This window comes from Felis catus, chromosome B3, assembly GCF_018350175.1.
Source record: "Felis catus isolate Fca126 chromosome B3, F.catus_Fca126_mat1.0, whole genome shotgun sequence".
NCBI lineage: Eukaryota > Metazoa > Chordata > Mammalia > Carnivora > Felidae > Felis > Felis catus.
In genome coordinates, this window is record NC_058373.1 from 136,805,407 (window position 1) to 136,823,595 (window position 18,189).

At 49.6% G+C, this 18,189-nt stretch overlaps 1 protein-coding gene across 1 annotated transcript; it reads right to left on the reverse strand.

Moving 5' to 3' along the window:
- Nucleotides 1–1,372: 1,372 nt before the first annotated feature.
- LOC101088417 (interferon alpha-inducible protein 27-like protein 2) lies at nt 1,373–3,173 on the reverse strand. Its single transcript, XM_011283468.4, has 4 exons — nt 3,025–3,173; nt 2,829–2,858; nt 2,174–2,335; nt 1,373–1,593 (listed from the first exon to the last, which is right to left on the reverse strand). Exons 1-4 carry the CDS (start codon nt 3,029–3,031, stop codon nt 1,391–1,393), a joined length of 402 nt encoding a protein of 133 aa, XP_011281770.2. The 5' UTR covers nt 3,032–3,173; the 3' UTR covers nt 1,373–1,390.
- Between the last annotated feature and the right edge of the window lie 15,016 nt (nt 3,174–18,189).

Consider the following 18,189-nt stretch of genomic DNA (forward strand, 5'->3'; position numbering starts at 1 on the left):
CAAACCCCTAACACCCCATATCTTCAAAACCCCCTTTCCCTCACGCCCATGAGCTAATGTTCATGGTTTCATTGTCTCTCTTTGCACATCCATCACGCTTGTAAGCCTTCCGATCTTAATACTTATTTTTTATGTTTATTTATTTTGGGGACAGAGAGAGACAGAGTATGAACGGGGGAGGGGCAGAGAGAGAGGGAGACAGAATCTGAAACAGGCTCCAGGCTCCGAGCCATCAGCCCAGAGCCCGACGCGGGGCTCGAACTCACGGACCGTGAGATCATGACCTGGCTGAAGTCGGTCGCTTAACCGACTGCGCCACCCAGGCGCCCCCTTCCGATCTTAATAAAAACGGAGCAAAGACCCTTCTTCGGGGCTCTTGTCTCCTCCTGGACACTAGCCTCTCTCACATTGCAATCCTGCGTCCGCTCTCTTGAACTCCAGACCCAGAGTCTACCACAGTGGGTTGTCTGGATTTTTCGTGTTGTAGGTTGGGAGTGACACTCTCTCCAGCTTTCTACATCCTAAGTGGCCTCTCCTTTGGATACGTCCACAAGTGGGAGTCTACAAAATGCAGAGGGTGCCCCTAGAGGCCCCCAGACTATTTACTGGGGTGTAAGCAGAAGTTCTAGAATTTCTATTTCTATTTATGTTATATCTCATTCTTAAAAACAAACAAACAAACAAACAAACAGCAACTCCAGAGAAGAGACCTTTCTGGCAGGAAGTAAGCCCTCACTTTGGACTTGAGTGGAAACAGGGGATACCAATCGCACCTGTTGCCAGGGTAGGAATTGGAGGATTTTTCCAGACACGGCGTAGTGACCATTCGTGATTCAGTCTCCTTGCCTGGAAGCGCCCAGAGCCCCACTGTGACATTCAACATACTAAGTTGTCCTGGTGATTTGCTTGCCAGCCTCCCCATAGGACTTTGAGGTCAGGCAGGGAAAGGCCAGTGTCTTGTTCACATCCTGATATGAGCAAGACACTGGCTTTTCCCTGCCTGACCTCAAAGTCAGGATGTCTAGTGTCCATACATAAGGAAGGGCAAAGTGCTCTGTCGTCAGTGGCTCAATATGTATCCTGGCTACCCCTGACCCCAGCTGCCCAATGGGGACTTTTGTCAACCCCCATCACTAAATGAGGGGGGAAAGTGAGGCCCACAGAAGGCCAAAGAATGGTCCTGGGTGTATACAGCCTGAATGTAGCCATCGCTTGTGAGACTAGGATGAATCAAAGCCTCCTGCCAACTGATTCTGTGCTTAGCCTGCCTCTACCCCCTCCACAAGGCAGGTGGGGAGGATGGGGTGATTTGGGAAACTCCAGTCCCCCCCCCCCCCCCCAAACAGGGCTGCAAGGAGCAAAGACGTGGAGGTGCATCCACACATGATTTTTATTTCTCCTGTTTCTCTGAACTGAGCGGGGGGTTTGGAGGTTGAACTTGGGGTTCAGTTTCTCCTGGCTGTTCCCCTTCAGACCCGGATTCTGCTGGGGAAGAGGAAGAAGGTTCCTTTTTTGAGCCTCCCAGCAAGGCTCCAAAAGCTGACCCAATGGAGGCCAGGAGGATGTTGGATGATGTGGAGAGTCCAGCTGCCCCTGAGGAATAGAGAGAGGGTGAGTACTGGAACCTGCAATGGCCAGTGGCCCCGACCCCTCTGGATGTCTGAGGCCCAGAGACCTGGATCCCTCCACTAGGTTCTGAAACCCCCAGGGCTCCACTTTGGGGAGACGATGCTGGAGGTGGCAAAGACAGGAGAGGGGGTGAATCTATGGGAAGTTAGAGACAGAGGACAGTCAGCCAAAGATCCAGTGAGCGACCGGTCCCCTCACCTTACACAGGAGGCCACCGAGGCCCGGAGGGGAAAGGACCCACCTAGGCCACCCCCGTGTCAGATTTGGGTAGGGCTGTACCCAGAGCCCTGGGCTCCTTCCCTTCTTCTCCCTCTCAGAGCCCCTTACCCCTCCATTCTCACCAAACTTCACTCAGAAGGAGCCAGAAAGAGGACAGTGAGGGACAAAGGACCCGGGAGGATGAGAACCACGGAACTGGAGGGAGCTGAGCCCTCCCTCAGGCTTAGCCTCTGGGGTGAACGCCCTCCTCGCTCTGCTCCTCTGCCCACTATCCTGCCCTCCCCCACCCCTCCCCCGACCTGTCCACCGCCCACCCAACACTTACCCACCGACTGAAGCGTCGCCACCAGGCTGCCCGCGGCGACTCCACCCCCGTTGGCGACCGCGGCGGCGGACATCATCTTGGCCGCTAGGGACGAGGCGGCGATTCCCGCCCCGGTGAAGCCCATGGCGCCCAGCACCACGGGCACGGCCCCCACGGCCACGACTGCGGGGAACAGGTGCTGGGTCGGGGCGCGGGCCAGGGGAAGGGACCCCTCCCGAACTCCTTGGCAGTTTCAGGGGCCTGTCTGCTCTGAACATCGATGGGACACGGCAGCTCGGTGGGGGGGGGGGGTCCCAAAGCAAAGAGAAAGGGGGGGATGTGGAGTCAGGTGGGGGACAAAGAGGTCACGGGAGGCCCACCCAGGAAGTGGCAGTGAGATACCGGGGAAGTCACTGCCCGTCACTGTGTGTGCGTGTGTGTGTAAATATGGGAGGTGAAATATACCACTGCAGTTTGTATCAACACCCCCAGTCAAAGGAAATCTCTACGCGCTCGTTAGAAGGCCTAAGGGTGCAGCCAGGCCCCGGATCAGGCGTCCTCTTCCCGGGAGCACTGTGAGCGCGGCTCTCTGCTCCTAACAGTGACCCCGGCGGCCCTCCCAACCCGCATCTCCGCAGTCCCCTCTCCGGCGACGCAGGGGATCCAGGCGACTCACCTCCTCCCACTGCAGCGGCAGCCGCCCGTTCTTGGGACACGAAAAGGGAAGAGAGACGGAGAGTGAGTTAGCTAGTTAATAGGTGGAGGGAACGAAGGAAAACAGCGGGGCGTCTAGCCCGTCCTAGGTTGGGGGTCCGGGAGGCCTGCCCCCCACCCCAGCCCAGGCTGCCAGCTCCCTGCAAAGCTAGACTCACTCATCATGGTGCCGCCTTCCTTGTCCTCGCGGAGCTCTGGAAACGTCTAAGCACCAGCGGGGGTGATTTCATGATTTCCAATGGAAACTCGGCCTGCCCCTCGCGGGGCAGGCCCTTCGGCGCGGTCAGCCCCTAGCAAAACCCAGAGCCAGTCCTGCCCCGCCCTCCGCCCCGCCCCGCCCCGCCCCGCCCCACCGCAGCCTGCCCCGCCCCGCCCTCCGCCCCGCCCCAGCCCCCAAGCCCCGCCCCGCAGCCCCACTCCTCTGCTTCTCCGCTGGCCTGTCCCTCCAGCTGAGCGTCCCCCTCCTCCCCTGGCTCTTCTGCCCGCTGGTGGTTTCCCTCCTTCTTGGTGGCCCCGCCAAAGAGAAAAGCGTCCTAAAGCATCTGAACAACAGAGAAATGGTTTCCAGCAATAAAGAAACAAAGAAAGATAAAATAACAATGTGAAGAAAAAATACGGGTGACTCCTGAAAAACATGGATTTGAACAACATAAATCCACATATATGCGGATTTTTAATAGTACAGTGCTGTAAATACATTTTATCTTCTTGTGATTTTCTTAAAAATTTTTTTTAAATGTTTATTTATTTTAGAGAGAGAGACAGAGCAGGAGCAGGAGAGGGGAAGAGTGAGGGAGACACAGAATCTAAAGCAGGCTCCAGGCTCTGAGCTGTCAGCACAGAGCCCGACACGGGGCTCAAACCCACGAACTGCGAGATCGTGACCTGAGCTGAAGTTGGACGCTTAACTGACTGAGCCACTTAGGCGCCCCTCTTGTGAGTTTCTTTTCTCTAGCTTACTTTATTGTGAGAACGCAGTGTATAATGCATACAACACAAAATAGCTGCAAATTGACTGTTTAGCTGGTTGGGGAGGCTTCTGGTCAACAGTAGGCTATTACTAGTTAAGTTTTGAGGGAGTCAAAGTTATAGGCAGATTTCCCACTGTGTAAGGTGTTGGTGCCCCAACCCTCCCTCCCCCATGTTCAAGAGTCAACCACATTTAATTTCATTTCCAGAGGGAGACACGTTTTGGCACGTTTCCTTCCAGTCTACGTCACCAAGGTTGCCCAGTTTCTGTCACACTCGGAAAACGTAACCCCCTTACCAAGTTCCGATAACAATGTGCACACTACCTTGCGAACTCCCCATTTAATGGGTCATTTCAATTTCCCCAGGCTGCTTAATATTCTTCCACAGGATTTTCTTTATTTTTTTTTTCCTGATTTTTTTTTTAATTTTTTTTCAACGTTTTTTATTTATTTTTGGGACAGAGAGAGACAGAGCATGAACGGGGGAGGGGCAGAGAGAGAGGGAGACACAGAATCGGAAACAGGCTCCAGGCTCCGAGCCATCAGCCCAGAGCCTGATGCGGGGCTCGAACTCACGGACTGCGAGATCGTGACCTGGCTGAAGTCGGACGCTTAACCGACTGCGCCACCCAGGCGCCCCACAGGATTTTCTTTAAAGGCAAGTTTATTGAGATATAATTTACACACGGTAAAATTCAACCTTTCAGTGGACACATCTATGGGTTTGGGCAAACTTTTACAGTCGAGGAACCACCAGCTCAGACGTGAAGCATTTTCTTTCTTTTTTTTTTTCAAGTTTATTTTTATTTATTTTTTTTTGAGAGAGAGCTAGAGAGGTAGCGGAGGGGCAGAGAGAGAGGGAGACAGAATCCCAAGCAGGCCCAGGCTGTCAGCACAGTGCCTGATGCGGGGCTTGAACTCACCAACTATGAGATCATGACCTGAGCCGAAGTCAAAGTCAAGAGTCGAGCTTAACTGACTGAGCCACCCCAGGCGCCCCGGAGCATTTTCAACACCATCACCCTCTCCCCACACCTTGTCTCATTGCTCCTTTGTAGTCAGTCTTGCTGGACCCCAGCCCCTGGCGACCACTCATCTGTTTTTATGTCCCTACACGTTTGCCTTTTCTAGAACTTGTATGTGTTTTGTACTTATCATCAAACAGCTATCCTGTGAATGTGCTGTAGTTTAATGTATCAGCACCCCCACCCCCCAAGGGTTTAAATTCTTTCCAATTTTTGTTCTTATAAGTGCTGATAAGTGCTTATAAGTTCTTATGAGTTCTTGTAAGTGGCAGGAAGTGCTTAGGTCACCATGCACAAATAGTTTTTTGATAATATGTTCCTACAGGTAGAGTTGTTGGGTCGGACACTATGCATTTCTTATGGAACTTGATATTTATTGTTAGGATGCTCTCCAAAAATATTGTGTCAGTTTACCCATCTCTCAAAAGTATGTGAGAAGATCTATTTTTTTTTTCTATTCCTCACCAACAGTTACCTTTGTCAATAAAAAAAAAGAAAAGAAAAGATTTGCGGTGAAAGGTGGAAAATTGTGACTTATTTACATTTTTTTTTACCACTAATGAGGTGCGGAAATAAAAGGAAACCTCGCTAAAATGGAGTTGCGAGGCCAGCAGGGGGCGCTCTCACGCCCTACCGCTCCTCGTCAATTGCAGACCCCCAACCGGAAGAGACCTACTTTCCAAGTAGATACTACTTTGGTTACTGCTTTACTACCCCAGGAGGAGGAAGGTTTTCCGCCTGCTCTGGCAACAGCCCAGCCAAAAAGAGAGCCACACAACAGAGCCAATGAAGAGCCAGTCTGCTTTGAACTTCTAGTTGAGTCCAACGGACTTTTTGTTTATATAACAGCCCTCCCAACTTACCCATTCCCTTTTACCCAGTACCCAAAGAGCTTATATCTTTGTTCCCCAGGCTTGCCTATGGCTTTGCCATAGGTTCTGTGTCAGGGATTGTAATTCTCCGCTATTCCTGAATAGACCAATTTTTACTGATAAAATATGTGGCAGTTTTATTTTTAAAGTTAATAGAGGCTTTTTTTTTTAATGTGTATTTATTTTTGAGAGAGAGAGAAACAGAGCACTAGTGGGGGAGGGACAGAGAGAGAAGGAGACACAGAATCTGAAGCAGGCTCCAGGCTCTGAGCTGTCAGCACAGAGCCCGACGCGGGGCTCGAACTCACGGACTGTGAGATCGTGACCTGAGCCGAAGTCGGCCGCTCAACCAACTGAGCCACCCAGGCGCCCCAATAAGCTTTATTTTTAAAGGAAGTTTTAGATTTACAGAAAAATTGCAGATAGTACAGAAAGTACAAATATACCCCACACCCAGGTTCCTTATCATCGATATCCTATATTAACAGGGTAATTTGTTAGAATTCATGATCCAATGTTGGCACATTATTGTGAAGTAAAGCCCATCCTTTATTCAGGTTTCTTTCGTTTTGACCTAATGTTCTTATGTTCCAGGATCCCATCCAGGACATCACATTACATTTAGTCATTGTGTCTCCTTAAACTCCTCTTAGCTGTGACAGTGTTTCAGACTTTCCTTTTTTCTTTTTTTCTTTTGATGACCTTCACAGTGTTGAGGCGTACTGGTCAGGCGTTTTGGAGAATGTTCCTTCAGTAGGATTTGTCTGAATTCTCCCCCTCGTAATTAGATTAGAGTGATGGGTTTGGGGGAGGAAGACCACAGAGGTAGAGTGCCATTCTTGTCACATCGTGTCAAACGTACATGCTATCAACAGGACTTACCATGGTTGAGGGTGACTTGAGCACTTGGCTGAGTAAGGGAGTTTTTGCCAGTTTCCTCTGTGAAGTCGCTTTTACCCATTCCTTTCCCTACTGTTCTTTTGGGAAGGAAGAAACTGCAGCCCACACTTAGATTGGGGAATTACACCCCACCTGTTTGAGGGTGGAGTATCTTCATAACTTGTTTGTGATTCTCTGCACAGGAGATTGGTCACTTCTTCCCTTTTTCTTTATTTCATTAATTTAAATTTTTTAGAGAGAGGGCAGGGGAGAGGGGCAGAGGAGAGAAGGAGAGAAAGAGAGAGAGAGAGAGAGAGAGAGAGGGAGAGAGAATCTCAAGCAGGTTCCATGCCCAGCGTGGAGTCCGACTCAGGGCTCGATCCCACGACCCTGAGACCATGACCTAGGCTGAAATCAAGAGTCAGAAGCTCAAAAGACTGAGCCACCCAGGCGCCCCTGTCAGTATGGACGCATTGGTATTTATTTTATACTTTGTTGCATAATTCGATATTGCTTCAATTATTGTTTTGCTCAAGTTTTTCCAGCTTAGGCCACTGGCAGTCTTTCCGTTGGTGCCTGTGTCTCTTTGACATACGTCCATCGATGTGGGTGGGTGTGTGCACGTGTGTGTGTGTGTGTGTGTGTGTGTGTGTGTGTGTGTGTGAGTTTAGCACTTCATTGCTTTGTGGCACTACAAGCGGCTCCAGACTTATTTTGTATATTTCCCGTCCCGGTCCTAGTACTGGAGTCCCGGTTTCTTTTATTGGAGCACGTAATTAGCAATATGTGCAAGCTAGGTGTGCTCATTGCTACTGGGCTATCATTGCTTCTAAGACCCTCTTAGCTACAGAGCAAAGAGATATACGCGTGTATACTAACCCATATGGGTACACCTGTCTCTACTGTATTTTCATTTGTGACCGCTTGTATCAATGTTGAACTAAACATGAGCTCATACTGATACCTCAGACCCTAATGCATTACCACATGGATCATTCTTGCTTCCTCTCTTCTTCTTCCTTTTTTTTAATTTGGGGGGGGGGGGCGGGCAGCAGGAGAGGGACAGAGAGAGAGAGAAAAATCTTAAGCAGCCTCCATGTTCAGCGAGGAGGCTCCACGTTCATCCAGGAAACCGATGTGGGGCTCGATCCCATGACCCTGGAATCATGACCTGAGCCAAAATCAAGAGTCGGACGCTCAACCCACTGAGCATCCAAGCACCCTGCTTCCTCTTCTTTCTTATCTGTTAACTCCCACTCTAGTAGGGAAAAACACTACTCTTTCCTTCCATCATCCACTTACTTAATTTTTCAGTTCCACGATATAATAGCGGTATCAGAGTTGTTGGTCCATGACTATTTCTTTTTATGAAGTTTAAAGATACTTTGTAATGCTTTCCACTATCCTGAAATGAAATTCATAGATAATATCATCTAGCTACATGCAATATATCGCCCAAACTGCAATTCGAAAGAGAAATAAAAGGCAATTACTTATAATAAAATAACGCATATTTCAATATCTATGTGCTTAAGCACTATTATACCAGAAAAATATAATGAATAAGTTGCTTGTGTCTATTTAAGTTTTTCAAAATTTTTTTTAACATTTATTTATTTTTGAGAGACAGAGAGAGACAGAGCATTGAGCAGGAGAGAGAGAGGGAGGCACAGAATCCGAAGCAGGCTCCAGGCTCTGAGCTTGTCAGCACAAAACCCGATGCGGGGCTCGAACCCATGAACTGCGAGATCATCCCCTGAGCTGGTCAGATGCTTAACCGACTGAGCCACCCAGGCGCCCCATGGCTATTTAAGTTTTGATACAATATAATATTCATCTGAAAGTTCTTAACATTTTTTATGTTTGATAATTTGAAACAAATGCTTCAGAAACATATCTATATATCTTTATCCATTTATCTATATATAGTCACCATGGATGTGGCAGCTGCAAATACAGACTGATTCAAGTACCATGAATAACATTGCCACCAGCAACACGATTTTCCAAAATGGTATATAATTCTGGCACCAATTATAACGTGCGGGGAATTTTCCTCCACATCACCAAGTCATTCTCTGACACCAGCTGGGTGTCCTCCAATTCAACTCCGTCCTGACACATCTCTGGGGAGATAGGGTCACATCCCATAGGTTAAGAGCGCAGTCCCACAAGACAGTTCTCCACTTCAGATGCCAGTTACAAGTCCAGATTGTTACTTTGTGATATTGCCCAAGTGGCTATAAATCAGAGGTTTCCATGACCCCCTCCTTGGGTTTGGATTAATTTTCTAGAGCAGTTCACAGGACTCCGGGAACCGGTTTTCTCGCTAGATTGCCAGTTTGTTACAAAAGACAGTCAAGCTATGAATCAACAGCCAGATCAGGAGCTACGTAGGGCGACGTCCCCAGCAAAGAAGCTTCTGTCTTCATGGAGTTCGGGGCCTGGCCCGGTGGCAGGTGAAAGCATTCTGGGTCAGCAAAACCTGAAGCTCTCTGGACCCTCTCGTTGGGGGGGTTTATAAAGGCTTCATTACTTAGGCATGATTGAATCTATCATTGATCATCGGTGATTGCTTCAACTTCCAGTCCCTCACCGGTCCCTGGAAATGAGGGGGTGGGGCTGAAAGTTCCAGCCCTGTATTTCGTAGTTCATTGCTCTGGTCCCAGCGCGCCCCACCCCTTTAGATTTCCAAAAGGAGTTGCCACATTAACAAAAGCTTAGCAGTGTTTGAGGGGGTTGTTGTGAATAACAAGACAGACACTTCACCTTCATGGCCCTGAAGTGACTTCAGGAATTGAGGACAAGGACCAACTATTATGACAAAAGAAAGATTCTCCCGTTGCTCTTACGGCTCAGGAAATTCCAGGAATTCGAGGAAATGTGAGGCCGGGAACCTTGTTCTAAGTCCACAATATATATTTAGTATAAATGACAATATCACACATGGTGGTAAAGTTCAGTTGGTAAAGTTCAGACCAAACCAAAATACAATCTCCCTGATTTGCAAGAAAGTTGCAATTACTGAAAAATTCTATCTACGTTAAAACTACAAAAAAATACGTACAAGATACGGTAACGTTCTAGGCTCGGATAGTTATTAGTTTTTTGTTTACATGAAGGGACTTTTGAAATTTCTGCAGGATAACTTTTAGCTGTGAGAGATGGTCCTGCATCCCTGGTCCCTAAGTACATAGGTACTGGTAACATACGTCCGTCATTGTGCCTAATTGAACTAAATTAAACTAAGCTAAACTAAGCTAAACTAAACAATATAAAGTAAAGCAAAGCAGAGTAAAATAAAGTAAAATAAAGTAAAATAAAATAAAAAGTAAAATAAAATAAAATAAAATAAAATAAATAAAATGAAAATCTCCAAGATGTCCTCTAGGGGGCAGTAGCATCCTGTTAAAAACTATCCTCTTAGCCAGTAACTTAAAAAAACCTAGGGATCTTAGGGATGTTTATAATTATTGAAAGAAAACAGAAAATAAAATGAACCAATGAAAATCTTATTTGGGGCATTCATTTTAAGAACAATTTGTGCATATTGAGTATTTAACTTGTGTGTAAGAACTTGGTACGTGTGACAGAATTCAGTTTCCAATTTTAATGGTGTACTTCAGTCAGAGATTTAATCTTGTGATTATAAAGTTGAAAAAGATTCTATTTGTCAACCAACGTTGCAGATAAGTATTGTTTAAGAATACCTAAATTTAGGGGCCCCTGGGTGGCGCAGTCGGTTAAGCGTCTGACTTCAGCCAGGTCACGATCTTGTGCTCTGTGAGCTCGAGCCCCGCGTCGGGCTCTGGGCTGATGGCTCGGAGCCTGGAGCCTGTTTCAGATTCTGTGTCTCCCTCTCTCTCTGCCCCTCCCCCGTTCATTCTCTGTCCCAAATAAATAAATAAACGTTGAAAAAAAATTAAAAAAAAAAAAAGAATACCTAAATTTAAAAATGGTATGAGACTATTTTATTGGATTTACACGATTTACCACTGTTTATAGGAAGATTTTGCTCGTTAGAGACACAATTTCTTTAAAAGGGAAATGGACTATAAATGCTAAAAAGCAGACAACGGGCCTAAATAGAGTCACTTATGCTAAGCCCCACAGCACCAAAATGAGATTTAACTTAATGACAGTTTTGGCTCTCCCCGAAGTGGAATCTTTTTTTATTTTTTTTTTCTTTTTAAAAAAATGTTTATTTATTATTTGAGAGAGAGAGAATGAGAGAGTGACAGCATGAGTGGGGGAGGAGCAAAGAGAAAGAGGGAGACGCAGAAACTGAAGCAGGCTCCAGGCTCTGAGCTGTCAGCACGGAGCCTGACATGGGGCTCGAACCCACAAACCATGAGATCATGACCTGAGCTAAAGTCCAGCGACTTTAGCTGAGCCACCCAGGCGCCCCAAGGAAGCTTCCACGATCTTACAAAAGTTTTCTATGAAGAAAATCAGCAACAAATATAATTCTTTGTGCCAATATACTGAATATACTGAGTACATTCGTCTTCAGATTGGGAGGAGGTGGGGATGGACACTTTCACCGTTTCTATCCAGTGTCTGCAGAGGTCCCCCCCCCCGCCCCCCCACCCCACATAATGACAAAAGGGGAGTGCGTGGGGAGAAAGGCATGAAGGTCGGGAGGAAGCAGTAAAGCTTTCTTCGTGCATAACATGATTGTTTACGTTACAAAGTCCTAAGGACTCCCCGCCCCCAAAGCTGCTAAAACTAACAAGTGAACTCAACAAAATTGCCCAAATCGGTTGTATTTACAAAAACCAGCATAGCAGCAAAAGTCAAAGTGACACTTCAAAAGCTCAAAAGGTTTTCAAATGACACAACAGCATCGAAACTGGAAACCATTCGGGAATATACTATCAAAGGACGTGCAAGACATGTACATCGAACCCGAAAAATACTGCTGAGGGAAATCGAAGGGACCCTGCCCGAAAATGGAGAGATTACGCCATACTCACGGGTTGGAAGACAGAATTTTCAGGTGCCAGCGCTTTACATGCTGGCCTGTAGATTCGGTGCAACCCATCGACTCCACTCCAACGGTTCACTCAAGAGAAGTGAAGACATCTGGCCACCTTTGTAGACTTGCACATGACGTCCCAAACGGCTTTATTCAGGATAGTCCCCTGCTGACAAGAACCCCAGATTGGCATTACCGAGTGAATTATATAAGAATTCATGTTCATGAGAACATTTAGACATTCTAGATATGCCAAGTGGGGAAAAAAAAAAAATCAGAGCCCTTTGGCTTCCCACCACTAACCCCTGTTCACGTTTCCGATGCACGCTTTTCTCCCCATTTTGCCTGACTGCAGGGTAGTCCTCAGGCCTGCCTCTAGCTGAGGCCTCCTGCCTTTGCATTTCTGGAAATTACACTGCGGTGCGAGTCGATCATCCAACTCATAACAGAGCGAATGAATTTGCCTGGGATGTGTCATCCTTCAAGAGATTGTGGCAGCACTGGGCGCCGAGCCAAGATTCCTGAGCCCTTAGGTCCTACCCTCTTACCATTACCAGCAGCCACCCAATGGAGGGGATCTGGGGGAGAGTTAGAGCCCTGGGTTTGAGTGCCCCCTTGAGGCAGCACCTCAAACGGAAGCCTACTCGCATGTGGGCAGGAGATGCACTTACCACACCTGCTTGGCTGGGATGGAGATTTGTTCCGAGGGCTGGAAAAGGCTTGGCACGAATCTCAAGCTGAATGGGCTGCAAGGGTGGCTCCCTTCATTGGAGCAAACATTCTACTCCATTCTCCTACTGGGCGAGCAGAAATCTCACAGCGAAAGGGGTTTTCCAGTACCTTCTTTTTTAGGATGTCTCCCCTGCTCTCAGGCATGCCATTAAATGTTGTTTCCTCTCCATTCACAGGGCGGGCTCCTGGAATCCATGTTTGTGAACATGGCCTCACTTCCTGGACCACAGCGATGGGACCTGGGTGGGCACTTGGCAACTCGGGCCCCAGCGGGGTTCTTTCCCTGGAAATTTGGAAAGAGCAAAACAGAGAACTAACTGGACAGCCGGGTCTACAGTAACATGGGAAATGGGGCAGCTATTTATTTAGTTCTCTTTGATCTGGTCCCTGTGGGCCGAGTAAGAGAGGCTGCCGATAAGGGGGAGTGGGAGCAAATGTGCAGAAAGAAACCAGAGAGTGAGAGAAAGAGACAGCCCTTTCTGTATTCTCCTTTCTTTTAAAAAATTTTTTTTTAAATGTTTTTATTTATTTTTGCAACAGAAAGAGACAGAACATGAGCAGGGGAGGGCCAGAGAGAGAGGGAGACACAGAATCGGAAGCAGACTCCAGGCTCTGAGCTGTCAGCACAGAGCCCAATGCGGGGCTCGAACCCACAGACTGTGAGATCATGACCTGAGCCGAAGTCGGCGCTCAACCGACGAGCCACCCAGGCGCCCCTGTATTCTCCTTTCTAGAAGCCCCTGAGGCCTGGCTGCATCCCGATCTTGGGCTCTGAGCTACTTGTAGGACCTACTGTGTGCACTTCCCTAGGTCTTAAGCTACCAGAAGTCCTGCCAACGTCTGGCCTTGGTGCCTGTCTCTGGTGCTGCTCATTCGTTTATTCGTTCAGCAGATAATTATTGGCCGTGTCTACGTACCAGAAAGTACTGCCACAGACACTGGAGAAAGAGCAGTGAACAACAAAAAAAGTTTTTACTGTCATGTAGGGGAGATGAAAATTAGAAAGACAAACACGTAAGTACCTGACACGTCAGATTGTGTTGAGGCAATGAAAAGTGAAGTGGAGTAAGAGGAACAGTGAATGTAGACAGAGGAGCCTGTAAAGGCATCTCTGCTTAAGTGGGACTTGAGCAAAGAAGACCTAAAGGAACTGGAGAAGCAGAGGGAGCCGTGTAGCAGTTTGGGGAAGAGCATTGTACAGTGAGAACAGTAAGTGCAAAGGGCCTGGGGCAGCAGGTGTTTGAAGAACACCAAGGCAGTGAATGTGACTAATGGAACGAGTGAGGGCTGAAGACGAGGTCAGAGGGGTGGAAGGGGGGAGGTGAGGGTGAGGCTGTGTGGGTGTTGGGGGTGGGTGGCACAGGGCCTTGTGGGACTTTGGCTCTTGCTCTCGGTTAGATAGGGAACGATTGGAGGGTTTTCGGTACATGTTATGATCCTCCTACGTTTTAAAAAAAATGTGATAATCAGACATGGGTGTTTATTTCGGGAACCTGGGAGATCCATTGGAGAGTATGGAATTGCAAAAGCACCCTTAGAGCTGGGGGTTAACACTCCTGGAAAGTGCAGGTCTGGGTCCTTGGGAGCAACTGGGATGTATTTATAGGAAGAATAAAGACCCCCCCCCTCCCCCCAATGCACTGGGTTTGGGTGTTAGCCACTTGGTATCTCTTGGCTTTTGTCCATTCGATTTCTTCTCTTTTAGGGGCTTTTATCTTTCTTCTTCCAGGAGACAGAGCTGGAAGGTGGGCCAGGTCTGCTCTCCTCTTGCTTGGGAGGAGACACCCCCTCACCCTGCCCAGCCCTCCCTCACTGGCCAAGGGGGACTGAGGGGCTGCGGGGAGGGGTGTCTGCAGTGCGCCCAGACCCGGGGCTCACCGAGCAGGGGACTGCCCAGGCCTTTGCATTCTAAACAATCCGGAACCTTCCTCCTGTTCACGATACAAGTCCTCTCTCTCATTTTATTGACACGTAGTGTCCTCACAGTGCATCTTTCATTGTCCCAGTTTTCATGGACGTTTGTATTGAGAAATCGTATTTTCATATAAGAAACAAATATAAAAAATATGAGAATATAAATTTGCCGTCCAAATGCCATGGTAAATGGCAACAGAGGCTGGGTGGGGGAGGGGATTGGGGCAACCCAGAGAGATCCCGTCCGGTGTCAGGGAGGGGTCGGATCTGAGATGCTAACCTGCCGGATGTGGGCCCGGTAGGGCCAGCTCTTCCGAATTTTGGAGACAAGCGAAGTCTCTGGACAACCTTGCGTGAAGACGGCATCAGTATCCATAGCAACAACCACACCACACCCTGGTGGGGGCTCCAGGCTTCCAGGAGAAAGGCTTTCTTCCGCCTGCAGTCTTCCCCTTCGATGCCCCCGGGAGCTAGGCTGGTGTCCTCCTGGAATGGCCTTTGCGTGGAGGGGACCAGCTTATTTTATGGTTCCCTTGGTCTGTTCCTTGCCGTCCTGGGGAGTTGGGAAAAGCACCTACTGGTCTGTGGAATGAAGCCTCCTGGCCCCAAAGTGGGGTTAGTGGAGCCCGTGTTAAAGTGGAGTTCATTGATTTATTCAGCACATACTTATTTAGATATTCTACAGGCCAAATACGCTCTGTCTAGTTACTAGACTTCTTCCCGCTCTCTCGGGCTCCTCCCTCCTAAACCCTGGTACCTGCCTTGTTCCCGCCACAGGAGATGGGCTCAGTCCTGGCTCTCCCTTGCTGCCTTGGCCATGTCCAGCCTTCCAAAGCTGTGCCAGTGTCTCAGTGAGGGGTAGCTTCTCATCCCTGATCTTCTCTCTCCTCCAGCGCAGATCTGGTCCTCCCGGACCCTTGTGGTCCTGCTTGCTCCCGGTCCTCCATTTCCTTTCCTGCATCCCTGAGACTCCCCTCCTTCTGGGCTTGGTTTGACCTTGGTTCTCAGGATCCCGAGCGGGCTATGTGACACCAGGGTCCGTCATCACGATGTGTGCCTGTAGCTGAGAACACCCCACGGGGCCGTGCCAGTCTTTAGCTGCGGTGAGTGCACACGGGACACCTCTTCTCTCGGTCCTGTTCTCTTCTCTCTCCCTATTTCTTTCCCCCCCATTCTATTTTTCATTTCTATCACAGGGTGTATGGGGTTGCTACAGCCTCAAGAATGCTGCATAATCAGCTATCCCCAACTACAGGGGCTGAAAACAACAATCATTTCTCCCCCCTTGTGGCCCTGTAGGCAGACTGGGGCAGTCCTGATGATTCAGGCTTTGGCTGGGCCGGGTGACTCTGCTTCAAGAGTCACACGGCACCAGCAGCAGCTTTGTTTTTCACTGACAGGTTTCACTGCAGGTTGGGAGGGGCGGCTCTGATCCACGTGTGTTTCTTCCGGAGTCCAGCTTGATGGGGCAGCAGCTACCCAAAGGGAGTTCTTTTTGGGGTGATGGCAGAAGCACGCGAGGCCCCTAAAGACCCGTGCTTGGAACTGTCTTGCTGTCACTCGCTTCCATCTTCTTCCATTGGCCAAAGCAAGTCACGCGGTCAAGCCCCAAATCAAGGAGTATGGAATTACTCTGCCCCAAATGAGGCCATGGCGAGGACGCGGGTACAGGGCGGGGTGCGGAATTGGGGCCGGTCATTTAATCTCTCACACGTGGTCCGCGCTCGATACATACTGTTTATCCCACGTTGACTCGTGTATATCTTCTAGGTCTTGAATGCGTCCCCAGGAGCATTTAAAACCACTGTCTGCGAGGACTTTAACTTGATTTCCTCAAGGGACAGCCTTTGGCTGCAGAAAGCAGAGGGCCGAGCTGCCCGTGGTGCTTGAAAAAATAGAAGAGCTCTTTCTGGAAAAAAAACAAAAACAAAAAACCCCCCAAACAACTAAAAAGCTCCACCCGCCGTGACTCGGGGCTTTTAAGATCTGGGTCCGGGGCTCCGTCCCTGTGGATCAGCGACATCCATTAGCACAGCCATTAGAATGCAGCTGCCGGGGCTGAGGCCAAGGACGAGGCCTCTGGGCCAGAGCGAAGCTTTCGACTCCTCTGCAAGACTGCAGGGAAAAGACTCATAAGAAGCCCGTGCCAAGAGCAGCGCTCACGTTATCTCATTTAATGCCTGCCGCAGCCCTGGAAAGGGGTATTTTTAAACCCACGAAATGGAGCACTTACATCTGTGCAATTATAATGCCTCTCCCTGGGTAATGACTTGAATGGAATTTTGTCGAATGTGATGCAGTCCATTTCCCAGCATTGCCGGAAAATTTTGAAACACGGGTCAAGTACCCTCACCTTCAAGTGATGTCAGGAAGCTTGCTTAATAGAAAATCCAGGGCAATAAGAATATCACCCATTAAGGGACAGGCAAGGTCTCTGAGACAGCCCTCAGGACCTCGTCATCTGCCCCCTCTGCCATCTGGATGCGGCTGCTTTCTGCTGCCCCCATGCACTTGCCGATGTCGGTCTGGGGTCTCTAGGTACTCCGCCTGCTATGCGCCTTGGTCTGGAAGCAGGCTGAGACGGCCCCAGCCCTCCTGGAGGAACGGGAGACCCTCACCGCCCCCGGCCTTGGGACATCTCTTTCCACCTGTGTTGGTTGTCCCCTTTGGTCTCTTGCAAGCGAAGCGGGAGCTGTCCGCTCGCTCTTCGGTGGCCTTTGGTCAACAGCTGACTTGAGAGCTCACGTCAAGAGGCTTCGGTGGCTGGGGGGCAGAGATGGGGCGGAGGTGACCCAGGGCAGGCAGAAGGGAGCACGGAGCGATTTCCTACTCTTCTCTCTCGTTTTGTCTTGTTCTCTGTGTCCCATTCTCCGAGTCCCTCCCTGACTCCTTATGTTCCTGTCACTGCACCCGCTAAGGGCCTCCTGCCATCCTGCCCTTTGTTCGCAATGGGATTCTGGAGAGGGGCCTGCATTTCTTACAAGCTTCCAGGTGATGCCCATGCTGCTGGTCCAGGGATCACACTTTGAGGAGCCAGAGGATAGTTTTCTACAAAGAACTTCTACGTATGTTATTCCTCCCAGTCTCTGCCACGACCCAGACGGGCTGGCAGGCCCGGAGCCCGTGCACTTATATTTTACAGGCGAGGTTCGACTCTGCAGCGGCTACGAAGCGTCCATGTGGTTGACGGCCCTGCCTCTGAGGGCAGCCTTGAAATTGGGGTGACCGTCCTATTATTCCGAGGTCCCATCGTTCCTGGCCTGGGGAGGTGCCCCGGTAAGATGAAAGGTTCCGGAAAAGTGGTGCGTGGCCGTAGGCGGAGAGCGCACACGTCTCGGAGGGCAGAGCTCCCGGTTTCCCCGTGCGAGATCAGGTGTCCCTGGCAGTGGAAATGGGCCGTATAAATTATACATACAAGTAATAGAGGCTGCTGCAATCTGCCAGAAGTTCTTGCGACGGCCTGGATGATGGATCGCCTTGCCGGGGCTTGGGGGGCTGCGCCGAGGGCACCGAGACAGAACTCGAAAAGGGAGGGGAGGCTGAAGCCAGGCGTCCAACTCCTGCACTTCCTGTCAGCAGGGACATGTGCTTTTCTGGCCGGCCAAAGCTTGCTGGCCTTTGGCAAAGGACCTACCTACGCAGAGTTGCAGGTCGTGGGCAGGAAAAGAAGGACGAAAAGGGTCCCATCAACGAGTGATGATTTTGGTCCGTCCCGGCGAGTCTGAGGATTCTGGTAGGAGGTAGGAGGTGAGAGAGGCTGAGAGCCCCCCCCCCCCCCGCCACGGCACAGCCGGGGAAACGGAGGCCCTGTGACGGGGACACCTGCCTGAGGCCACCCGGCTTATCGAGGGCAGCGCTGGGGCCAGGGTGCTGGGTTCCCAATTGTGGCCTCAAGTGTCGCCCCCACTTCGTCTCTCTGCTTTGTCATGGACCAGCTCTTGTCTGACTTTTC